The following is a 26,639-nucleotide window of genomic DNA, read 5'->3' on the forward strand; positions in this document are numbered from 1 at the left end:
TTCCATGCAGACATATCCTACTTCCTCAAAACTACAGATAACTTGAGGTTAGAAACCCTGAATAATTATCTCACACCTGCAGCAATAGCATATTAAGCAGCACACTCCTTAACACACTTAGCAAGTAGACGGGAGGATTCTGAAAGGCTTGGCTCTGTGTGTGGGAAGAGGTTCCAGGCTTTCTCAGAAATCTTTCTTGAGATAACCTTTCATTAGTCAGGCTGTTGGTGCCTTTAGTCTATCTTCTTCCCTCCTGCTGGAACTACAGCTCATTTGTTTTTATTCCTCAAAATCCTATGAAGCAACATCTTCGTTACACAATTTTCTTTACGTTTTGGGGGCCTCTCAAATGTTTGCCTAACTTGGTATTTAAATAGATAAGTAAGAGACATTCATTACTCTGCTTTTTAAATCTTCTTTGCTGGAGCAAACAGAAAAAGGTTTTGACAGGAAATATGTTTTCTTGAGTTTTAAGCTCACAGTGTGCTATTTTCATTCAGCACTGGGATTCAGATCCTTCCAGAACTTTCTCACTGGCATGTTTGCAACTGCATCCCAAGTCCTGGCTGCATCCTGTAGCCACCACTTCTCAGCTTCTGCTGGAAGAATCTGATTTGTTTAGATACCTCTTAAGTGGAAACTTGCAATGTTTGTCTTGTCAATTCTCTTTACATTTAACCAAATGATGTCAGTCCTGTGCTTTATTTTAATTAAGCTCTGCCATTGGTTCAGTTTGAGTTGTACAATGAATCTAGTTTGGCACATGCCATTTTGATATTGTGCTGGCTGGTTTTGTGTCAACTTGGAATAGGCTAGAGTCGTCAGAGAGGAAGGAGCCTCAGTTGAGGATATACCTCCATGAGATGCAGCTGTTAGGCATGTTCTCAATTAGTTATCAATGGAGGAGGGCCCAGCCCATGGTGGGTGGCACTATCCTTGGGCTGGTGTTCCTGAGTTCTACAAGAAAGCAGGCTGAAAAAGCCAGAGCAAGCAAGCAAGCCAGTAAGCAGCACCCCTCCGTGGTCTCTGCATCAGTTCCTGCCTTCAGGTTTCTATCCTGCTTGAGTTTCTATCCAGACTTCCTTTGGTGATGAACCACAATGTGGAAGTGTAAGCTGAAAAAAAAAAAAACGCTTTCCTCCAAAACTTATTTTTTGGTCATGGTGTTCTGTTGCAGCAATAGAAACCCTAACGAAGACAGACATTGAAATGAATACCATGCAAAAAGAAAAAAAAAGTTGTGTGATTTCGCATAGCTTGGAAATTTAAGCACCTTTATCTATGTGGTATTGCTATATTGCTAGTCTCAACAGCTTATAATTAGAGTGATACCCAGATCTCTCCACAGAGCACTTTGATATCAAAGAATAGTGCACTTCCATCTTTAAGGGAAATTTCCAGTCTGTTAGCCAAACATCAGCATCATCAGGAAGGGGAGGGGATGATGTACAGGGATGGAATAAAGTGCAGGAATTGCTATCATGCTCAAAGAGACCCATAGACCTTGTTACTTGATTGTGTGAAAAAATAAATAAATGCATATTCAACCCAGTAATGGTACCTTAAACTATGTACTTTGGTAATATTTATATGTGTTTTAAAAATACTAGTGGTCATTCCATAGAATTAAATACAATAAATTATTTGTGCTTATTTCTGGAGATATATTAAGGGGCACTGGATATAGAGGGAATCAGATTATAAAAAGAAATTGCACTTTTCATTTTATGCTTCAATTTGTTTGTCTTTGTACTTACTGCTTTTATTTTTATATTAAAAATATTATTTGATGAAACAAAAAGAACTTTTGTGAGGTAACACTTTGACCATAATTAATACTTTCCCCCCAGTGTTTGAAAGATATAACATGTTTTGAGACAAACTTACCCTTCTTTGTTAGTGATGGTTAAATTGAGGGAGGAAGCATTCCCATACAAGCCTGGAGAACTGGCTCTGGAGGAAGGGGGGGATGTGGGGCTGACCTCATGTCACCTCTCAGTTTCCCTCTAACAGCTTGTCTTGATCTCTTTGCCCCCAGAGGAGATCTGCACCCTCGTCATTGCAGAGACATTTCCTGAAGATGCAGGCATCTTCACCTGCTCAGCCAGGAACGACTATGGATCTGTGACCAGCACTGCCCGGCTTACTGTCACCTCCGGTATGTGGGAATCAAAGACAACTAGGTCCTCCTCCCTAGTTCTTGAGCATTTCCCCAAGACAGCCATCAACTGTCCTAGGAACAGGCCCCATCCCTTAGGAAGGTTCCCAGAGCTACCCTAACAATCTGGGATCTCCTCTTATACAAAAGGCTTTGTGGTAGGCCTGAGCAGTGGAGGCGGAGATGACAAACAAGGTGACTAGCACTCAGTCTCTCATGCGGCCTTTAAAAAAAATTTTTTTTTTTTAATCGTGCAATCACAGTCTCAGAAACAGTGGAGCTGGAAATCTTCATGCTAAGCCAGGATCCCTCACCTCAGCATGTCACCTCTAAATCAGAGGTGCAATTGTGGTCCTCAGCAGTGCATAGGACCCGCAGAAACCTGTCCAGATGTGTCACTATGTAAACCAGGATTGAAACTTCTGAGAAAGGGATGCAAGGAAGTAAAATGTAGGTACTGTGAAGATATTAGAAATCAAATTCCCACATGGCAGCTCACAACTGTCTATCACTCCAATTCCAGAGGATCTAGCACCCTCAGAGACATTTGCAGGCAAAAAAAAAAAAAAAAAAAAAAAAAAATCAATGCACATAAAAATAAATAAATATTTGAAAAAGGATAAATTAAAAAAATCAAATTCCATCTCAGTATTTATTAATGTGAGTAAACAACTCTGATATGAAAATACTACACAATTTAAACCAGTGTACAAAAATACACAGACACAGGAACTCAAAAATACTAGGGGAAAAAACAGTAAGAAGAAATAAATAGATCTGTACTTTTACTTGTATTTTTTGGGTGACAGCTTGTAGTAGCTGCCTCGTCTTTCAATCTGGTCTGACTGAGATTTTAAACTGACCATTTTGAACAAACCTAGCACACACTAAAACACACAGTAGGTCATCAGGAAGTGAGTAGTTTTAGGATTGCCTGGATTTCTAGACAAGCAAGAACTTGGGGGCTAGGTGGCAGCAGAGGCACAAACAAAACAAGCCTGGAACTTGTACATGCTTTTTTTATGTTCATTAAGATAAGTAGGGAAGGGTTTGCCTTACTGGGAAATGGTTGACATGAATGAACGCTGTAAGCGCTGACTGGAAACTACAGTGCTGTAGATGGAATCATGTAACAGGCAGTGTCCCAGCATTCTAGTATAGTTGGCTTGAAGGGTGTCCTATTACGTGATCACAGCAGTCCCCAAACCATAACTAGACTCTGTCAGTTTGAGTGGCAAAACCTGGTAATGTGATATTTCTCATTTTGATCTACTATATGCCAAAGACAATAAAATATTTGGTTTTCTATGTACCTTAATAAGCATTTCTTGGTACATTCCAGGTCTGCTTGGCTGTGAGAAAGGTGAATGATTCAGGAAGGGTATGACCACACAATACTTTCAGTCTATTGACAGTAACATTTTAAACTTTGTTTTCTACTAAGTTATATTTGAAACAACCTTATTTCCTAATCTGACATGAAATTTTCCTATGCACTCACAAGAATTTCACTTGGACCTAGAACTTGCTCATCCCTAGCTGCAAAAGGAAAGGCCACACCAACCCGTCTGAACTTGAGTGCTGTTGGTGAGAATGGGTAGGATTCCGATGGGATTCTTGGTCTGAGAGTGTGAGGATAAAGCATTTAGATTGATACTGTTCGCAATGTCATGTTTGATGACGCCTTATCTTAAGCTTTGAATCCACTTTGTTAATGAACCAGTAGGTAGTTTTTCTGTAGGTGAGCTCAGTTGGGGAATGAGCCATTCAAAAGAAGGCCATGGCGCTGGCCAGGCTCCTGACTCACACGGCAGCAACCTGGCACTTCCTCCCTAGCAACACACGAGGGATTCCTACTGGGTTTTTGAGCGTGAAAACCATTCGTTGAATGGGTAGCATCTTACTGTTTTTCCTCTCTTTCTCCTTTTCTTAGCCAACACGGAGAACTGTAGCTATGACTCAATGGGAGAACTCAGCAACGATCACTTACAACACTTTCCACCTCCTCCCGCGATCTTGGAAACAGGTTCCTGTGAGATGGCATCCCAGAAACCATCTGAAATCCAGCAGGTGAACAGCGCTGACTTAGGACTAAGCATGGCAGCTCTTCAAATGCAATTCAACTCTGCCGAGAGGGAGACCAATGGAGTTCATCCCAGCCATGGAGTTAACGGGCTGATTAATGGCAAAGCTTATGGCGATAAATCTCCTCTAAAACCAGCTGCCCTGCTTTCGCCCACTAAGGAACCACCACCTCTCCTTGCCAAACCCAAACTGTGAGTATTTGTACATGGTTTTATAATACTTTCCATATTCCTGTGCAATTTCCTCTCTGGTTAGAAGAAAACACTTTCTCCTCAACTGGACTGTGTGTCACACAACCCCTTCTGCAGACGAGTTGTCCTTGGCTGCAGTGACCGGGCTGCCAAGTGAGGTCCTTCAAAAATACAAAGGATATTGAAAATAAAGACGGTAACTCTGAAGCATGCTTAAATATGCCCTCTGCTAGAAGCTGTAACTGGTCACAGCTGTGAAAGTATGTGGGGGGCACTGCCTTCCATCTGTGGCAGGATGTAACTGCTCTCCAGGCAGGACGGAGAGCGGAACTCTTGGGAGTCCTCTATTAAACCAAGGGCAGAGTTTTCATCTGGAGGAATTTGTAAAAGCACATATGTGAACAGAAGGAGGAAAATAGAAAGAGTGGAAACCCGGTGGCAAATCCTATTTAGGAAAGGGAAAATAAAGACAGGCTTGTCGGGTGGAGGAGCGTCCATCACAATGCAGCCTCCTTGCCTTTGGAGGTCCATGGAACAGCACATCTCCCCCATTCACATTTGACTTATATTATTTTCTCAGGATGATCAGTCTTGTGTGAGCTGTTTCCACTGGGACTATAGGGCAAGCATTGTCATGAGTGGCACCATTACAAAGTCAGAGAGAGAGAGACAGGAGTAGAACTCAAAGCTTCTCTATCATAGCAGGACATCTCTTAATTGTTCCTTGATGTGGGTCAGTGGCTATGTATCCATTCTCTAGTGGTCCACATTTCCATGAGAACGAAACTGCTCCAGCCAGGAAAGCCTCTGGATTTGCTATGCTGTTTGTTGGTTTTGACTTGGAATAGAAAGGCTTTTCACACCGGGGCTCTTTGTTTCCTTAGTAGTAAATACTTAGGTTCTTCAATCTGTGATCAGCTCACCTGTTAGCAATGTGAGAACTGATTAGAAGCTCGACGCCTTACATTTATGCATCGCTTTATTGTTTGCCAAAGGATTTCATGATCTCAGCCAAACGCAAACCAATTCAAAGAACACCATAACACGTGGGGAGGCGGTTTTATAAAATGAAACTTCTGCCAGGCTTCTGGTTGACTGCAGCAGTCTGCCCATTGCTACCCAGTACCTCATTTTTGCCTTGTTCTGGCTCCTAGGTTTAAGGTGGTAGGTAGAGCTACTGACCAGGTTTATGTATAGCACTCTGAAAGAGCTGCGTTATCACTGAGAAGATGAAATGAGCTTTAGAAAGAAAAGGCATCCATAAAGGAGATTTACATTCTTATACCACCAGCCATAAAATTAATTGCTACTACTGACTTGTTTCATGTTTGCATTTTAATTATGCACTTGTCTGCCTTTACTGAAACAGGGACCACGTCTCTGGGGAAGCACAGATGTGTTTAATGAGTAGGTCTTGACTGTGCTCTTGATCCGGTGAAGTGTTTCTTCTCTAATAGCCATCATAAATTGGGTATAAATCACAGGAGAGTAAACAGGAGGAGCTGTTAACCGGCATTTACAGCTCTTCTTATCTCAGGCATTTCAGCATCTCTTCAGCTTTCAGTCGTATTGCTGTGCTTGTGTGTATGATGGGGTCTTGTCTAAAACAAGGAGGAGGAAGAGGAGGAGGAGGTAGCTATTAAAAGCTTGAGCTGCCTAAGAACAGGTTTCAAAGTGATGACATAATTTGCTTCAATCGTATCTTTTCAGAGGCAAACAGGAAGAAAGGACAATAATCCCAACTTACTATTTGTTTCATTCTATCTTCACACCAGATAAGTCAATTGCTGGGCCTTTACTCCATAAACAATGCCTGGAGATTCAAAAGCAATGTATAGCCACAGTGAAAATGATGGATTCTCTGTATTTTGGGGTGGAAAAATCATCCTTCAAAGCTGTGGTTCTGCCTGGAATCCATAGTAAATTTGTGAATGGCAAACTCGGTAGCTGGTTGGCAGAACATCAAGAAAAGCTTGACTGCGTTTGCTCCTATGTTTACCTCCTGGATTCAACTTAACAATGCAAAAATCACAACATGCTGTTTTCAAGCCCCATCTATTTCTTTCCTTTTCTGTCTTCCTCTTCTTCCTTGTGCACAGGAGGTACAATCTAAACATACACAGCCAGCAAAATAAGAAGTTAAATAAGGTGTTAATGAAGGATGACACTTACACCCAGAAACAAGTGGGTCAGCAGATAAAATTCTTACTTTCCAGAGTAGGGCCAAAAATACACACATGGCCATAAAAGTCAATGCCCTTTTTATAATGAAATGGTTGAAAAAAAATTTTCCATGTTAACTCAGCAGCTCTTTTTGCTCCTGTTCTTCCTACTTGCTCTTCCTCTAGTCTTTAAAGGAAAAAAAAAAATAGATTATTGTTTCCCTTGTTGAAGTAAAAAATGAATTCAGGTTAAACCAGTCTTTTTATATACTTATATTTACTGCCTTTGCTTCTGTCTTTCTCCTTGTATCTATACCCACCCTTATATAACCCACTGTTTTGGAAAATCTTGTCTAAAGGAACGGGAATATCCCTTTTACAGAAAGTATCCTATTTGGCTTTAACTGTCAACTTGACATAGTCTAGATTCATCTGAGAGAGGCATTACCTAGATTAGACTGGCCTATTAGTATGTCTGTGAGGGATTATCTGATTGCTAATTGGTGTAGGAGTGCTTAGCCCACTATGGGTGATACCATTCCCTGTGCAAGTGATCCTGGATATAGAAGAAGGCTAGCTAGCATTAGTCCAAGATAGCCAGCAAGCAGCTTTTTCCATCAGTACTGCTTCATGTTTCTGCTTTAGTTCCAGCCCTGACTTCCCTCAGTGATGAATTGTGACCTGTAAGCAGCTGTTCCTCTCTTGAATTGCTTCTGGTCACAGTGTTTGTCTCAGAAACAGAATGAAGACTATACCATCAAGTTAGCCAGGATTTTAAGGGTGACAAAATAAAGCTATATCTTCAAATAGTCAGTACTGTTTAAAATAAAGAATTGTCTCCTTGCAGCCTATGCAGGTGTTAGAGATGGCGTGTGTGAAAGAAAGACAGAGGGAAATAGTGGCTAACGTCACTCTTTATCAGTGACTTAACTGTACCAGGCTTTTTATATTTGGGAATCTCCTTATGGGTCCCCCACACATTGAAGTACAAGTTGTTCCTTTGTCTGGAATGTTCTATGCTTGGAATTTGATAAAAGCTGACCTCTTCTTGCCTACCATAGCTCAACTTAATGCTTTCCATTTCCCCAGCCATCCAATATAAAGCAGCCCGCCAGCCACTCCTCTTTAATTATTACACAGCATATAATTACTTCTAATGGTTATTTACTTGCCACTGGCTTTGTATATTGATGTTCCTCTGAGAGGGTAGCGACCTTCACTGTCTGTTTTCAGCCTTATGTAGTACATGTTCATTTTTGAATGAATGAAGTAAGATTAAACCAATGAATAAGAGAAAAAACTCCTACTTTTAAAGCCACCTCATTTGTTCTGCTTAATTTTTCTGTAAATATTTCCAGGACTTCTATTTTCAAACCCCATCAGGTCCAGAGTTGTTGACCTTTATAACACATTTCTAATTGATATTGCTTGTCTCTTCACCTGCTAATAACTGAATGGATGTGAAGAATTCAAGAAAAGTCTCATGTGAGAACCTAGAGCTGTCATTTGCTTGGTCTAGTACTTAGCAGCCATGCACAAAGCCCCAAATTCTGTCCACAACAGTAGCATAAAACTGAGCATGAAAATATATGCCTGTGATCCCAGCACTAAGAAGGTGGAGGCAGGAGGATCAGAAGTTCAAGGTCACCTTCACTTACATTGCTAGTTCAAGGCTGGCTTGGGATTGACCTAAGTACAGGAGACCTTATCTCAAACAGTAGAGACAGAGAAATGGCTCAGTGGGTAGAATCCCTCTGTGCAAACCAAAGTTCAGATCTCCAGAACCCATGTAAAGTGCCAGACCTGGTAGGACCTCCTGTGACATCAACACTGGAGAGGGGAATGGAGCCAAGTGGGTCCATGAAACTCATCGGCCAGAACATTTAGCTAAATAATGAGTTTTGGGTTTAATCAAAGACTCTGTCTCAAAAATAAATATGGAGAGCAATCAGGGAAAAACCATCTACCATCAACCTACTTCTCTGGCCACTACACAGATGTGACACATCCATACTAACACATACATCACACACACACACACACACACACACACACACACACACAGAAAGAGAGAGAGAAAGAGAGAGAGAAAATAAGCATAAACACATATTCCACATACTAGAATCACAGTGGAAAAATTCATCCAATTACGTAACTTCTTTCCTCATTTTCGCCAATGCTTCCATTTGCCTTGGTTTAACACACTAGGGAGAAAATGAGCCATCTGAAGAGAGTAGGACAGGTCCAGTCTCTAGCAAACATTTGCAGCATTAGTTGGCCTGGATACAGTCAAACTGCTGTTTCAAGGTGTGTGCACTTGACATGTTAACGCCCCATCAGATTGCAAACTCTGATGAAGGGTTGCCGGCTCCTGTGCTACTCCCTTCCTGTCCTGTTTATGTTGGACCGAAGCTCAAACTCCAATGTGTGGCTTGGGCAGCATAACTTAAAATGCTGAACATTTTCCCACCCTTTAACCGCTTCTAGTTAGGGTTCAAGATCTCATTATATCACTCTTTGACTATAGAATAAAAAGGCTTTCCCAGATTCTGTTTAGCATAAGATTTACCTTGTAGATTCAAAAGCAAAACAAAACATGAAGGCAAGGAGAGGGAAGGGAAGCAAATCAGTGGAGGGAAAAGTGTTGTAAATAGCCAGAGACTTTGTAATCATCAGTCAACAAGCGAAAAGATGCCTAAATGCACACCAATATACTTTAAACCCAGAACACATCATTTCCTTAATATTTTGAGCACCTGCAAAATGCTGGGGAATTCTGGACTCAAAAATGAAAGAAATAAGACTATTGCCTTTGAGTAATCTATAGCTTAGTGATTGCTGCGATGATATTGGTAAACACACACATACACCTTTTAACTTGACACAGATTTTATTTAAAAAAATAAAAATAAAACAATCTGTGAATTTGACTCAGTGCAATCCAAATACCTTTTCTTCTCAAATCAATGAGTACAAGGTGAATTTACCTTTGACTTTAAAGATTTAATATGCATCAACCTCTATTTCTGCCTAAGTGATTTTTATTGTCATCAAATAGTCAAAGAGCAGTTTAGTAATAGCAAAAATGAAAAGCATAGAACCAAAGGGACCTTCAGAATAACATTAGAAGAGAAATGGGGCATAATCATTAGAGGCAGAAATGGGGCACATTTGTTTTTATAAAATCACACATACACACTAACTCAATAAGATAAGGAAGGAATGAAGCAGAAATGATGGCTGGCCACAGGTAGACCAGCTGACCATCTAGACATATAGCCTCTTCATAAATACCCTGTGCTGACAATTTTACGTCAACAGTGTTAGTGTTGGATAGCTTTTAAAACAACCCCTCCTTGATGTGGAAATTCTAATCAAGGAACTTCCTGAAGTATGAACTTTTAACTAAGAAATAACATTTGGATATAGTCTTTCTCCTAATTATTTTTCACTGAAATACTGGCTCTAGTACTGTGTCACATTCTTAGCACAAGGATTATATCACTCAGGTATGCTGGTCTCTGACTGACTCCAGTGTATAGATTCATTTCCATGAGTCTGAATCCTTATTTTGTAGCTCAAAGTCTTACTCAGTGTATATTATATAGACAGAAATACTAGCGGGCACCCTATCTATGTTAGAAGTGGTTCTCTAACACCACCTTCCAATGAATACAATATATTCAACCTCAAATATTTGATGTTTTACATGAAAGAACATAGGATAATAATGTTCAGCATTACCATTTCATCTTGTATAAATGTGTGTAAGAGTTCCCTTGCTAATTATGAAGTTGAAAATATGATGAAGCCATTTTTAGGAGACAGTTAAGATAAAGCTATATAGAAATATGGCCAAGAATTGGGCAGAAGAGATGGTTTAAAAGTTAAGAGCCCTTGTTCCCACTCTAGGTCCAGGGGATCTGGCCTCCTTGGGCATTAGTTATACACATGCAAACAAAAGTTTAGACACATAAAATTAAGTAAGTCTGTTGAATTGTAGAGACTAAATTAGGCTATGGGGAATAATGAGTAAAGGTGAAGAATACAGATGAGGAAATTATTTCCCAGCAATGATGAGACCATATTTGAAAGTAATAGAGACCCATATTAGATTAAATTCACTTCTTTGGAGGCTTTCTACCAGCCAGCATTAACATTTAGAGGGTAGAAATAGTGCATGTGTAGAGTTGGCAAGCCTGAAACTGTAAGGGTGCTGTTGTACTGAATTGGAATATCCTTAAAGAGTATCTATACATGCAGTGCACAGAGTCAAAGAAGATCTAAAGATAAAGGGGGAAAGTCTCCCAAATAGAAGAGACTGAGATTACAAGATAGCAAATGTTATATAAGGAGCAAGTAAGCCTGAAGCCAGGATGAGGTTAGAAACCGGAGTACCAGTGATGACTAAAGAGGGGACTAGTCACAGTCCACAGACAGGCACCTGATGAGTGGTATGAGAACTGAAGACACATCAGTTTGAATGGGTAGTTCAGGTGGAAATGAAGGTCACGGGTGTAGGGGAAATAGTCCAGCCGATCAAGATACTAGAGGGAACACTGGCATGGATGGTGGCCAAGGGCGATGGCACAAGCCCAAGGCTAAAAAGCAAAGTCATTGAGAAAAGTGAGGAAATGGCTAAGGCTGTTGGTGACAGCAGGAAAGAGAGTGATTATAGGTGGAGCACAGGAACGTCACAGGGGAAGCAGACATTGAGTGATGATAGCAAATCCTTCTAAGAATGGCTGTGGGAAGTACAGTACAGGCAGGAACCGCCTGCTTGGGGGACCATAAGGGCTAAGAGCATCCCTGGGGAAAGCCAGGTTTTAATGGAGACAAAGCTGATTAAAAAGAGTCAAGACATTCCAAAGACAGTAAAATGATCTAGGAAAGGGCTCCAGAGGATGCAACAGAATGAAGAACAGTAAGGGAAAATTCATAGGGATGAGGGCTGCACCTGGGGGGTAGGCCAGGCAGCATCCTGGGATTACTTTCAGTACAGGAATGGCTAAGACTACCTCTGGTGATGTACCAGTAGGGTCCTAGCCAGTATAATTTCCACTCTTTTTGCACCCCTATTTATTTCATTACATTTCAGCCCCGGGATCCATTTTGTCATTACTGACCTCTTTTAGCCAAGTGAGATCCTGGGTTGAACTTTTATTAAGTGAGTTTATTTCCTACATTTGGCTATTTTAAGATAATTATTCTTGACTAATGAATGACTCCCGAATTCCTATTTACTGAATGTCATTCCATGTCTACAGCTGTGACTATGAGAACTTATTTCTATTATAGACTGAACTACACTAGGTTGCCATTATTTATTTATTTTTATTCTGTGAGCATGTAAGTTTTTCATTCAGACCAATATATTATCCAATGGTGAGAACATTAGTAACAGCAGGCCTTGTTTTAGTTGGTTCCTCTGACATATGTAAAAGCAGACAGTTTGTTTCCTCAGCAAACTTGAGAATGACTGTTTCCTTCCTTGACTGAGCTTAGAATTACACGAACTCTGTGGATAAACACTGGAGTCAATGTCACTCCTTTATTTTTAAACCTATTCCATATGTGGCAAAGTATTATATGTTCTTTCATTCAGTTTTGAAGAATAATACACATATTAAACTTATCTGATGAAATATTTAGATCTCATAAAACAGGGTGGTTGGATAGGTCCCATTTAAATTTAAGAACACATTGGCTTCATTACTCAGAAGGAAACTATAAATTATTTGCAATCAGAACTTTGAGCCTTGCTACCTGAAGATAGCTGTCAGGTCCAGGCCTTCTGACCACTGTCTGGATGCATGTGGACTGAAAGGGCTTTGAAGAATGGTAACTGAAGCCCACATGATTGCTCTGAAGAGCACTGAACAATGTCTTTGTTAAACTTTCTGCTACATCTCTAACAATGGTCTTCCGGTCTGTTGTTATTTAAATGTAATAATGTGCACATCCACAGTAGGTAGCACTTAAGGACTCAGGCTGTGAACCCTCTGATATGATGCTGGTAAAACAACTGAATGACTAACCCAGTATCCAGATAGAGTAACTACTGTATCTGGTATTCTCTTTGCTCAGAAGAGTTTATAAATAGGTCCGATCCTGGTATTTATTCATGTGTCTCACCCACAAGTTCAAACGTGCTGCCTTCCTACCAGCACTGTTAAATGTGAAGGCTGTGCAAGGCTTCCAGAAAGACCACAGTTTTTGCCCTCATTTCTGTCTTGGTTAGAATAGTTTATATGCCATCTGGTTTCAGGGATGTACCATTATGCTCAATAATATCTGTAGCCATTAAAAGCGCCTTCATTACAAAGCAGTACAAGATGAATAATGCCTTTGTTCTGTACAATTTCTAAACTGGAGTTTGTAGTTTAATTTTCAAATAGTTTTAGCCTTTGGGGTAATTTTTTTTTTTTTTAATGGCTGTGTTTTTATGTCTGGCTCCTTCTTTCCTTAATAACCATTGCTCTATTTTGGTTAAATAAGTAATCTCTAAGTGAAGCATGAAATAGTCACATTTTTATTTCACCCGTATTTTTATTCTATCACAAAACAATTTTACAAATAAAGAGAAGTATTTGTGATAGAACATTCTAGAATAATAGCAAGAGCTTTTACTTCCTATTTGATCTGATCATTCTGTCTTTGACAGTAGGATTTTGCTTGGTTATTGTCATCATCAAGACTTTCTGGATGGGTGTGGTAATACATACATATAATTGTAGTGTTCAAGAGTCTGAGGCAGGAGGATTGCTAAGGTTTTAAGGCCAGCCTAGACCACATAGCAAGTTCCAGATCAGCCAAAGATTTTATGATGCTAAATAGTTGACTTACTAAAGAGAAATAGTTATTTCACCAAAAAGTGGGAGAGATGTGTTAGGGCCACAACTCCATGTCATTGTGGCATCAGCTGTGGGGTGGGGGAGGGCAGATTTGCATTTACTCAGCCTGTGTGACCTAAAGCTGCTCTCCAGGATGGCATACTATTTTACACTCTTGCTGTGATAGTGACTGATTATGTCACGATTGAATTCCAATAACAATTGAAAGTAAAGTGGAATGAAATGCCCATTCAACCTTTGTCTAAATTCCAAGTCCTTTTAGGGAGAGCAGCTGTGAACAGCAGCTGGATTGACCCTGGAGTTCTGCCTGGTGCTGCACTGAGAGCAAGCGGTGTATTCTTGCTTGTGATTCTGAGACTATTCTAGTGTGAGACTGTCTTAAATGGGAGGAAACTCAGGTCACCAAATACCTAGATCTGCATCCAGATCCCGCTCAACCCCCAGACTCGTAGAGCTGGATTTGGGTGGACAGAAGGGATGTGAAATTTCCATGAAAGCCAAGAAGACATACAGACATCTGACAGGCTAGGTTGTCCTGAAGAGGCCATCTTGCAAGGCAGAGATGAGGGCTAACACTAAGAGGGCTCCAGATTATCCCAAGTTCTGTGCCACTTCCTAAAAAGTCATCAAAGGTTGCTCTCACACTTTGAATGCCTGTGATGGATATAGTTTTGAGTCCATCTTTATGCCATGCCTTTGTCAGGCTAAATTACTCCACATGTTCTAGAATCAGAGTAAAATAACCTCACATCTTTTGCTAACCAAATTCCATTTGGCTATAAGAAATTTATCAACTAGCAACACCAGGGCAACAAGATCATTTTCCCTCCTGGTGTCAAAGCTCTCCCATGGGCTATGTTCATATAGACTTTACAAGTGTCAACATTTCTCACGCTGGGGAATGAAGCGTGTATGTTTCTGAGTTCTTCTGACCTTGCGTATACTTCTGGACACTGTTTAAAGCCTGAGCACAGCATCTTTGGTGCTTACAAAAATTGGAAAGCCATCATGTACAGTGGCAAGCAAGGAGCCCCCACCTTGAGCTAAACACTCACCTCCTGACAAAAAAAGTGCTCAATTTCTGATAGACCCAGTCACTGCCACCAGACACTTTGTCCTGATGTGTAGACATTTTTATCACTCCCACACCCAGAAACTCATTGTCACTAATATAACAGCAGCATTTCTCTCACTGATATGATAAGGCACAGAATGACATAAATTATGGAAACTTGACTTTGGAGACTTTATGCAAATATAATTGATCCAGTGTTAGTGACTGAGACGTTAGGGTATGGTACTCATTTATTAACCAAGTCTTGTTTGTCCAATCTTGGCATGACTTGCTTTTCCCACACTGAACTGTCTCTGTCTTTGTTTCCCTGGGACCACAGAACCATTCTCCAGCATCTTTTAAACATCATTTTCTTCATGACATTTTCCTGTTGTAAAAGTGCTGTCCCTTGAATGTAGGAAATGCTCACAGGGTTGTCTAGCATTCCCCTGGGAATTTCCCTGATCATTATCTTGGGACTCCAGCTTGCTTTTTCCTGTTCTGATTCCCAGATGCCATTCCGTAATGTAATTAGATTTTATTCTCTTGTTTGCTAAAAAGCATGCCTTTAGCTTTTAAAGAAAAGGTGCAGAGCCCATTGACTTTCCACTCTAACTCATCTGAAAAATATCTCTGTCTGTCTGTCTGTCTCTGTCTCTCAATTGACAGCTTAGCTGGGTTTTTCCTCTAAAAATGTTGGGGGTATTTCCTTCTGATTCTGCTTCCTATTGTTACTACCGCAGTATAGTAATGGGTCAAACCCATCTGGCTTTTGCTCTTTGCTTATGAGAAATTTTTCTCTTTTCTTCCTGCAAGCATGTGATCTCTTTTTGTCTTCTATCTGCAGTGGGGTCTGGATCCAGGCCCTCCAACATGCTCTGGCCTGCTGCACATCCCCAACCGTTTTCTACTTCTCTTTTAGTTTTCTGAGACAGGGTTTCTCTGTGTAGCCTTGGCTGTCTTGGACTCACTTTGTAGACTAGCTGGCCTTGAACTCACAGAGATATGCCTGCCTTTCCCTCCCAAGTGCTGGGATTATAGGCATGTACCACCAGGCCCAGCCTCATTTTCATTTTTTTAGTTTCAGAGCAGCTTGACCAGCTTGGACTTGAACTGATTCTGTAGCCCAGAGAGGCCTCCAGTAATTTACTCTCCTGCCTCAAAGTCAGTCTTGTGTCACCAGGGATCTTCTCATTAAATATTTTTTTTCTAATATCTCTGTTTGAAACTTATAATAAGGCAATGTTAAAACTCGTAAATGGCCAGGTGGTGGTGATGCAAGTCTTTAATCTCAGCACTCAGAGACAGAGGCAGGTGAATCTCTATGAATCAGAGATGAATGATCTACAGAGCAAGTTCCAGGACACTCAAGACCACACAAAGAAACCCTGCTTCAAAACACAAACAAACAAAAGCCTCATAAATGGAGCTGAAGAAATTGCTTAGTCAGTAATACACTTGCCATGAAAGCCCAAGGATCTGAGCTCCATCCTGAGAACCCACGTGAAAAAGGCCAAAGAGGCAGATCCTGAAGCCAATTCCTAGTCATATGTTCCCAGTCTCTCTCTCTTTCTCTCTCTCTCATTCTTTCTCCCTCTATCTCCTTCTCTTTACTTCATTCCCCTCCTTCTCTCTCTCCTCCCCCTCTTTCTTTCTCTCTGTTTAATTTTTGACTCTATGTTTTACTTACTTGTGTGTGTGTATGGATGTGTGTGGATGCTCCTGAGCTGTGGTGTACATGTGATACTCAGAGGACAGCTTGTTGGAGTCTGTTTTCTCCTTCTATTGTAGGGTCCTGGGGATTAAAGATAGGTAGGAAGCCTTGTGGCAAACACCCTTACTCTCCAACTCATTCCACCTGCTCTTTGATTGTTGCATGTTTCTGATTTTTGGAGTGCTTCCTGTGGCGTGCTTTGCTCCTGTCTTCCAGTCCTCGTGCTGAGTTCAAGCCATTTTTTCATGTTTTTAATTCACAAATCTTCCTTCTCATTCTGTTTCTTATATTCTTTTTATCTCATTACAGATGACCATCACTGGAATTTTTATTTTTGTTAAAAAGAAGGGCTATTGTGCTGATGGTCATTTCTTTCCCCTTTTCCCTGTATTAACTCTGTTCCTTAAAGTTCCTTTATGTCTGTGTTTATTTAAACTAAAGTTCATGTTCATAGCTATCCATAACCGTTTCACGACTTTTGGCACCAAAATCCTAACTGCAACTATACGCTTCACTGGAATTTGTAAACTGGTACTATGCACGCTAGAAAAGGCAGGGTCGGGGCTTGAAAGGCAGGGGAGGGGCTTGACAGACAATTTAGCTAATCAATGGAAAGGGGCTTGCTTTCATCTTTTGGCAGGAAAATTAAATGCACATACATTTGTTTTGTTTTTCTTTTTTTCTTCTGCTCCTCTTTGTGGGGCAGAATCTCTAATGGCAGAGGCTAAACCTGAAGTTCCTGTATAGCTGATATTGTGAGCTTCCGATTATTTTGAGTTCACCTCCCAGTACTGTGATTTCAGACATGTGCCACCATGCCCAGTTTATGTGGTGCTGGATAGCTATCAAACCCAAGACTTTGTGCACTGCAGGCAAGCATTCTCCCAACTGAGTTACATCTCTCCATTGCTGTGCCAAGTGTTTCTGGGCCTGAAGCTCTTCTGGCTGAGCAGCTCCATGATTGTGAGCTTGCTGTCTCTTCGAGTGGTAGAGAAGGGCGGGGGGGCTAGCTGCGAGGCATGGGGAATAGGGCTGCTTCTCCAAGCTGTCTGCTACCCCTCTTGGTTTTAGCCCTACCTCCTTCCTCTGCACTGGGAAGTACCCAGCAATCAGGGTTTCCCCTGTTCAAATTAGTGTTAGTGTTCGCCTGACCCTCTGTACACCCCTGGATCTCTTTTTTTCTCTCCTTCGAAGTCAGTGATGGTTCATCCACTCTTAATTCCAGGGAACATAAGGGCTCTAGTTAACATTACTTTCATTGTTTTAGGTATTAAAGAAGGAACAAAAGTAAACACATCTATTCGATTCACTGTTTGGGTATGTGTCGGTGAATGGCTTTGGAACTGTTTTTAAGTAAGATTCTTTCCAGCCAAAGACGTCCATGTGGGATAGAGATGGACTCTTGCCACCCTAGTAGGTGACCTTGGGTAAGCCGCTTGCTGTCCCCAAGACATAGTGTCTCCGTCAGTAAGAGGGAATTGTGGCAGTGCCAACTTCATAGGATTGTGGTCACTGAAATAACGTACAGCACAGGACCAGGACATGCCACCGGTCCAGACAATGTTTTTGTTATTACGACGATGTTAACAATGAGTCCTCTGTTTCTTGGGCACATATCAGGTTTCTGTGTAGACAACTTATAATCCCTGCAGAAAGCCACCAACGAGCTCCTCCCACGTTGTGCTTACTTTTTACCTCGCGCTACCTTAAATCTAGGAAGGAAAAGAACCAGGAGAAACGTTTGCTTTTCTTTCAAACCACCCTGGAGTTACTGGAAATTATACAGATACAGAGGGACCCTAGTAAGTGAAATATGGGAAAGGAGAGCTGCAACGGGGTCTGACTGTAGATGGTGAATTAGAAAATTGACAGGCAGTGTGTTCTCATGTACAAGTTTAGACATGAAGTCATGCAGAAAACAGTCAAGAAGCTGCTAGGAAGAGCATTTGGTGAGGTGTGTTGCACTCTAGTGGCTAAAGGCTAAATGTTAACACCTGTCACACTTCCTCCCTGGGAAGCTGGAGCTCTCCAAGCATTTCAATAAGTGGTCTAGACATCATTAGGATGACGCTTCCAGTTCTGCTGCATCTCATTCTGTGTGTGACAAAGCAGTAAGCAGGCTGACACAGGCCGCTTGTGTCATCCAAGTCACTGCATTAAGAGAAATCCTTTCACCATGTTGTGCGTGCAGAGAGATGGCTCCTCCAGCAAAGTGCTTGCCTGGAAAGACTTGTAGTCTGGGTTCAATTCCTATAGCACATGTAAAGTGGAAGGAGAAAATTGATTCTATAAAGTTGTTCTGTGGTTTCCATAAGCATTCCTTGGCATGCCTGAGTACAAACATACACACTCAAACACTCATATAAATACACACACAGGCACGAGCACATACACACACACTCAAAAATGCATACAAACACATACACAAAACATGAGCACATACACTCAAACACTCATACAGACACACACATACATTATCTCATACACACGTTCTCACATACATACACACACAAGCACACACATGCATTCAAACACTCATACAGACACACACATATATTCGCTCATACACACGTTCACACACACATGCATTCAAACACTCATACAGACACACACACAATCATAAGAAAAAATAACCTTAGTATGAGTATGGTGGCTCAGTCCTGTAATTCTAGCACATGAGAGGCTAAAGGAAGGTAGACTGCCATAAGGGCCCAGCCAGCCTGGGCTACAGAGTGAGGGACTCTAAAAACAAAATCAAATACAGAACTTAAGAAACTTTTTCTTAGCTGAGTGTAATGGTGCATGCCTGCTCAGGGAGGCAGAGGCAGGAGGATCTCTGGGAGATGGAGTCCAGCCTGGTCTCCAAAGGGAGTCCAGGACAGCCAAGGCTACACAAAGAAACCCTGTCTCAAAAAACAAGAAAGAAGGAAAGAAGGAAAGAAAGAAAGAAAGAAAGAAAGAAAGAAAGAAAGAAGCTTTTTTGTAGTTAGCTTGAAGTTCCTATTTTCTCTTTTCCCGCATATATCCAGTTAATTGATTGATTTATATTTATTTATAGTAATTTTTTTCCAGTGCTATCCATGGAACCTAAGGCCTGTGCATGCTAGGCAGGTACTGATCAATATCCCAAAAAATAAAATTAAAAAAACAGGTGATCAGAAAATGACTTGAATTGTTATGGCAGAATAAATTTGTTATGTGTTGTTTGAGGTAAGCCTACTCAACCAGAGAACACAAAGAGTAATGAAGTCCAGTTGTTATCTATTCATTTATTTAGAAACAAATCATTCCTCTATTTCTACTTATTCCCATATCAGATAATATCACTGGAGGCAGAAAATGCAGGATTAGTGGGAGCTGATTTTGAGGAGTAAAAATGAACACAATGTCCTTTAAGGCCAGGGAGCACGAGCAGACCCTGGAGATCTTGGAAGAGCACTGGGTGGTTAAAGATGGCTTCAGAAGTTCAAATGACATCCATGAGTCATTCTTTTCCTCTTCTCTTTGTCCTCATTTTCTTACTGAAGTTTGGACTACCCTGAGGCAAATGAAAGGCTTATACTGACTCAAAATATGGTTCATCTTAACAACAAAACAGCATTAAAAGAATCAAGCCTTGATGGTTTATATTTATAAACCCAGGACTTAAGAGGTTGAGGCAGGAGATCACCCAATCTGGAAGTCAGCCTGGGCTACATAGCTGCATAGCAAAACACTGTTAAACATAATGAGCCAATAACTAAATAAACAAATAGGCAAAAAGATTGCTGTTAGTTCTAGGGCAGCCTGACCTAAAGACAGAGAGACTGCTTCAAAACAAATGAAAAAGAAAGTAGATGTGTAATACTTATTATAAAATAGTAAGAGTATAGATGTTTCTATTTTTCTTTTATTTTATATGTATGGATGTCTGTTCACCACCTATGTGCCTGGCTCCCTCAGTGGCTAGAAAAGGGCATCAGATCTTCTGAAATTGAAGTATAGAAGGTTGAGAGCTACTATGTAGATGGTGGAATTGAACCCTGGTCCACTGGAAGAACAGCCAGTACTCTTAAGCACTGAGCCGCTGCCTCTGCCTCTCTGAGTGCTGGGATTACAGGCATATGCCACCATGTCCAGCTCAAGAGCATATTCTTAACTTGTGATTTCACACACAATCACATAGTCCTATTAACCATTTAACTAACCTATTTTTTTGTCCTGAAAATTTGAGAAGTGTTGAAAATTACTACCTATATGATGAGTAGGATATGGTCTTTCTTTTTAATTATAAAATATCAGCCTGACATAGGTACTAGCAATCAAGGAAAAGTAAAATGTTTTAAACAGTGATTTCAACAAGACTATGAACCATCATGGGCTAAGATGACGTTCCACGCTTGTAAAATTATGAGCTTTGGAGATGTTTTACAAATGTGTACTAGGATCCTGGGGCAGGGGGATGCGTCATTGGTTAAGAACACTAGCTGTTCTTCCAGAGAACACGAATTCTATTCCTGGTACTCACCTCGTGGCTCATATCATCTGTAACTTCAGTTCTGGAAGGGGGGGGTTAATTCCATCTTCTAGCCTTTTCAGGAACCAGGTACACAAGAGATGCACAGACATAAAAGCAGGCAAAACTCCCATACAGGGAAAATAACGAAATAATGACAGAGTTCATGAGAAGTTTGGCTGCATTCTCAAGGTCTGAGCCGTAATCTCTGTGTTGTCTGAACTGTTTTTACTGTCAGAAGTTTGGGATGGTTGTGTAGCAGAGGAGAAGTACAGTCTGAGATTCCAAACTGTCACCTGCCCTCTTTGCCAGTTTTAATGTATTTCAGCCTGGAGCTTTGGCAAAGCTCAGGCTGCCGTTTACTGATACTGTTCCATGCCTCTGCTACAGACCAGCTTCTGTAGATGTTTTTAAATCTCAACTTCTGAGAGGAAAAATTATATTTAAAAAGAAATAGCTTGCCAGAAAACCAATAGCATTAGGAGACAAACGCTAACACCATCCCTTTAAGCACCAAATTAAAAAGAAGAGCCTGGGAGAGAAGACAGAAGAAGGAACATTCTAGTAAAACAGAGGATAGAAATGTTCTGGTGTCTTTCTCTAGCATGATAACAGGATGTTTCTTGGAAGCTGAGATGATTTTCCTGACTATCAAAGAGAGAGGTAAAGTGTTCTTGCAGTGTGGCATGTAGTCCTAATACCCCTACACAACATCTTTGTTCTACATAATTAGTACAGACACTGAGTGAGTTCAAAAGATAGGGTCAAGACATCTATCTATGCTTCTTTCTCTTTTACAGACTGCCCATTACCTACCTAACACCCTCCTTCCTCTGGCCCCTCTTTTTCTCAGCGCCCAGGCCCTTACTTTATCAGCTCCACTTGGTGTGTGCCTCCCAGTATTTCTACTAGGCTGTTGTGGGGAAAGAAAGGATGGCGAATTGCTCCTTGGCCACAGAGGATTGAGTCCCTGCACCCTTTGGGGTCTAAAACTTATAAACGTCCAGTCCAGTGCCTTTCCCATCATGGCATGGTGTCCACATACCAGCTCTATTCATGCCCTGACTATTTTATAGCCTCTCTAGCTGACTTATGGTGCTGAGTATGATTTGACCACTGTGTAAATGGTCATTGAGTGGTGTTGCTTGGGGAATAATGATGAGCAAAGCCTGTAGTTGTTTGGATCAGGTATGGTTGCTTTTTCTCCCATATGGTTTCAGTCGATGCTTGGAGGAGTAGAGGTCTGACTCCATCTAGAGAGCACATGCATTCACTTTCCTGCAGGAAAAACATTGAGAGCAAACAAAAAGGCCTCACTGTCACCCTACTCAACAGAACCACCTGTCATAGTGCAATGGCAACACGGGGAGTTTGTGTGATTCTTGCACCTTCCACCATTCTGTTTTCTTCCTCTAAGTGTTGTGTTTCTATTGGGCTGTACCTGAACTGTGATACTGCAAACACAGACTGATTCTGTAGTCCAGGCTAGCCCTAACCTCGCAAGCCTCTTCCCTTAGCCTCCTGAATGTGGCAATCACAGGTGTGTGACACTATATCCTGCCCCTAAGGCCATAATGGAGTAAAACCAGGGCATTCTCCCTGCTTTGGAATGACTTCTGCCTTAGGATGTCTACTCTGAGCTCACTTTTAATTTGACTTAAGTTTCCTTTGATTTTTTTTCCCATTTATTTTGTGAGCACGTGATTAATATGCCTCAATTTTGCTATGCATGTATGTAAGCAAGTATCATATATACAGGAGTGTATATGTATTATGCACTGGCCTTGCTCTAGTAGCCCAGAGATGGCAGGGTACTTTGGGAGTCTCTTGGTCTCTCTTTCATGGTTATAAAGTGACTGCAGCTGCTCAGACACCACATTTTTCCAGCACTCCTCAAAACCAGGGGGATGAGGACAGGGGCAACTGAATTTGTGAAGCTCCATAGCCCCTCACCTGTCGTTAACCATAACTATGTCTTGGGACAAGTTTTAGTTTGAAAAGGTTGGAGAAGTTGGTCTCTGGTGAAGCAGAATGAAATCACTATGATTAGCAACAACCAGTCATAACTCATTCCTGGACTTGCAAAGGATCTTTGTCTTATTTTATCTGTAAAAATCAGGATTAAACTTGGGTGGAGCCAGATGGCCGTGAGAGAGCTGACAAAACAGGGGAAAGGCATTCGCCACAACACGTTTAAAAACGTTCAGAGAGACTGGCCCTCAAGTGCGCACTTCCAATTACATGTGACCTCAGTGTCAAAAATGTGCTGACAAGTGCGATGAAGAGACAGGGAGAGAAAAACAGAGGACTGGGAGAAAGAGCAATGGGGGAGGGGTGCTTATGAACATGACCCATCCGCCAGTCAGACAGGAAATGGGACTCTTGATCCACCCGTGTACAACACATGGAAGAGAATCTGTTCGTATTTGTTCTCAACGCTCACACTTTATGAGGCAGCCTCTGGTATTTGTGATGGCTGGCTTTAATTGTCAACTTAACTGTGACCTAAAATCACCTGGGAGACAGCCACAGTGAAGGATTGTCTGCGTCGGACTGGCCCATGGGCATGTCCGTTAATTGATGTGGGAAGACCCAGCCCACTGTAGGTAGCTCCACCCTCTCGCTGGGGTGGGAATCGGGGTCAAGGGGTCCTGTGTGAGAGTGGAGAGGTCCAGCTGAGCACAAGCAAGTGAACACGTACATTTATTTCTCTCTGCTCTTGCCTGGATGAGAGATGTGAAGTTCCTACATGACTTCCCCGCAATGATGGACTATAACCTGGAATAAGAAGTTAAAATAGGTAGCGTCTTCCCTGAGTTGCTCTTACCAGGGCATTTCATCACAGTCACAGAAGCAAATCTAGGATAGTACCATCTGTAACACAAATGGGGTGTACAAACTGATGAGTGCCTTTGTTGTGTATCAGTCTGTGCCTGAAAACCAGCATGTCAGTTTCTGTTCAGTCTCTTTTAAATATCTAGTCTCCACCTGAGCCATAAAATGAACAGGGCTCAAGCATGGAACCTGCGCCTCACAAAACCGCAAAAGGATGCAAAGGAGTCCAGCAGACAAGATGCTCAGATCGCTGACACAACTCAGATTCTCTTCCTGTGACACATACTTGAAACCAGCTTCCTTTTTTTAAAAATAAAACTATATACAAGTTACAATATTTTTGAGTGCCAGATGGAGAAGACATCTGGAGGGTGAGAAAGTAAGGAAAATAACCCCCACCCCCGCCCAGATGAAGGAAATGTAGCCACATTATCAACGAAGATTGGAAAACATTTCCACGATGTATAGCATGTCAGTCTCCAATGAAAGGCACAAACAGCAGGCTTTACACAAAACAGTATTCTTAACAAGGTGCATTGAGACAGAAGGAAGAAAGGAAGGAAAAAGAGAGAGAGAGAGAGAGAGAGAGAGAGAGAGAGAACCTTCCCTTCTTCCATTGCCTTCTTTACTGTGTTCCTTAGCAAGATTTGCATTGTTCCCACCTCGGTGTGACCACTCTGTCTGTCCTGATTGTATGCTTGGCTTTACATAGTCTGTTTAGCAGGGTTCTTTGTTCTAGTGTATGTGGTGATCCTGTATTCATGGGATAGAGATGGAGCCAAAGAAAGTAGGAATTTCTTTTTTTTAATTTTGTATTATTTATTGTATTATTGTTTATTCACTTTGTATCCCAGCTGTAGCCTTCTCCCCCACACCCTCCAAATCCCACCCTTCATCCTCCTTCTTCTTCTCCTATGCCCCTCCACCAGTCCAATGATAGCAGAGGTCCTCCTCCCCCTCCATGTGACCCTAGTCTATCAGGTCTCATCAGGACTGACTTCTTTGTCTTCCTCTGTGTCCAGGAAGGATGTTTCCCCAGTCAGGTGGGGCTGATCAAAGAGCCAGCCCATGAGTTCATGTCAGATATGGTCCCTGGTCCTATTATTGGGGAACCTTCTTGGACACTGAGCTGCCATGCGCTACATCTGTGCAGGAGTTCTAGGTTATCTCCATGCATGGTCCTTGGTTGGAGTACCAGTCTCAGAAAAGACCCCTAGGCCCAGATTTTTGAGGTCTGTTGGTCAACTTGTGGAGCCCCTGTCCCCTGCAGGTCTTACTATCTCCCCCTTCTTTCATAAGAGTCCCTGCACTCTGCCCAAAGTTTGGCTATGAGCCTCAGCATCTGCTTTGATACCCTGCTGGGTGGAATCTTTCAGAGGCCCTCTGTGGTAGGCTCCTGTCCTGTTCCCTGTGGGTGCTTGCTTGCTTGACCAGTATGTTGTGTCCATCCCAAGCATAATCTAGTGAAGCGGGATATACCATATGCCTAGTTCTCAGGAAGAGGAAGCAGGAGGATCAGAAATTAAGGCGGGCCTGGGCTACAACTTAAGTTTGATTCCTGGAGGCACATGGAAGAAGAAGAGAACCAATTCTCTGACATTCACACAGGAGCTGTGACACACACACACACACACACACACACACACTACAATATACTAAAACGAAATTTTAGGAAAAAAAATTAATTTAGGAACTATTCAACCCCTACCCCCAAGCCTGCCAGGAAGCATGGCTCTGCCAGCTGTGGCTTCAAGCTGTTGAAAACATGAAAAGCTCAGTGAGCGGAGAGCTCAGCAGCTGCTCTCCTCATCTGTTCCCCAATGCACTTCCTGAGCTGTAGTGTCTGAGTGGAGCAAATAGTCCTTGAATTCCAAGCATGGGAGGAATCTGACCAAGCTTTCATTTTAAAACCACAATACCTTTGTAATTCCCCTCAAGTTTCAAGGCCATTTCACTTTGTGTTTTGCATTGATTTTGTGGTCAGAAACTGTTTTGAAGAAAGAATGAAAAAAAATTGTTATTAGTTGGGGTTTGGAATCAATTAAGCTTCAAGTCATTTTCTGTAGCTAAGATCTCATTCAAACACACACACACACACACACACACACACACACACGCACGCATGCACGCACGCACGCACACACGCACGCACGCACATAAGCTGAGCATGGTGCCGTATGCCTGTACTATCTTCCCCTGTACTATACTAGCACTGGGGAAGGCAAGGCAAGACTACTACAAATTCAGTGCAAGCTTGGGCTAAATAACGAGTTTGAGGCCAGGCTGAGCAACAGTCTAACATGCTTTCTTAAAAAAAAAAAAATGTGGACAAACAAAAACCACTTGCTCTTGGATTGGGGATAAGGTGTTGAAGAATGCATGATGCCTGCAGAGTGCCCGCAGGTAACAGGCTACATGCTGTGATCACGTGTGGCAAGTGTCACCAACAGCCACTCCATTTTGTGGATTTAATGTTTTCTTTCCACTTTTCCTTTCCTACAGTCTTCACCCAGTTCTAAACTGAGACAGCTCATTTCCATGTATTTCCTCAGCGTTCAAAGTGATCTTTCTGCCTCTTCAAGCCAATCTTTTTTATAAAAATCCACGTACACCTACCTTCACTGATGGCCAACACATTGCTTTGATATTTAATGCTTTCTTTCTATTTTCCTCTTTTTTTTTTGTTTGAGAATTTCATACACACTTATATTGTGTTTTCATCAAGTCCGTCCATCTCTCACCCAGCTCCTCCCCTACCCCCTCATCGCTTTCCTTCTCAGATCCATGTATTCTCTGTTTTTAAAACCTACCAAGTCTACTTGGTGAGTCCTACGTGCACACCAGCATGGAACCATCTAGTGGAGCATGAGTAGCTTCAGGAACAAAAGCCTTACTCTCACTCCCCAAGTAGTCATCAACTTCCAGTAACTTCTCAGCTAGTGGGAGGACTCCGGAGCCACTCCTCTGACTGTGCTAGGATTTTGGTTGGCTTGATCTTATGCAGACCTTACACATATAGTCACAGCTACTGCTTGTGTAAACAACGCTCTGTCATGTCCAGCAGATAGTTTTGTTGCAGATATCCACTACG

General features: G+C 41.7%; 1 protein-coding gene across 1 annotated transcript in view; it reads left to right on the forward strand.

The window, feature by feature from the left end:
• Palld (palladin, cytoskeletal associated protein) overlaps positions 1 to 26,639 on the forward strand; it is a 373,952-nt gene that overhangs the window by 194,208 nt on the left and 153,105 nt on the right. Inside the window, exons 8-9 of the mRNA XM_055597882.1 lie at positions 2,039 to 2,158; positions 4,092 to 4,434. Of these exons, the coding sequence (XP_055453857.1) occupies positions 2,039 to 2,158; positions 4,092 to 4,434 (463 nt within the window). The remainder of the gene's footprint in view (positions 1 to 2,038; positions 2,159 to 4,091; positions 4,435 to 26,639) is intronic.

Source organism: Psammomys obesus, unplaced genomic scaffold, assembly GCF_907164565.1.
Source record: "Psammomys obesus unplaced genomic scaffold, mPsaObe1.curated_primary_1811, whole genome shotgun sequence".
Classification (NCBI taxonomy): domain Eukaryota; kingdom Metazoa; phylum Chordata; class Mammalia; order Rodentia; family Muridae; genus Psammomys; species Psammomys obesus.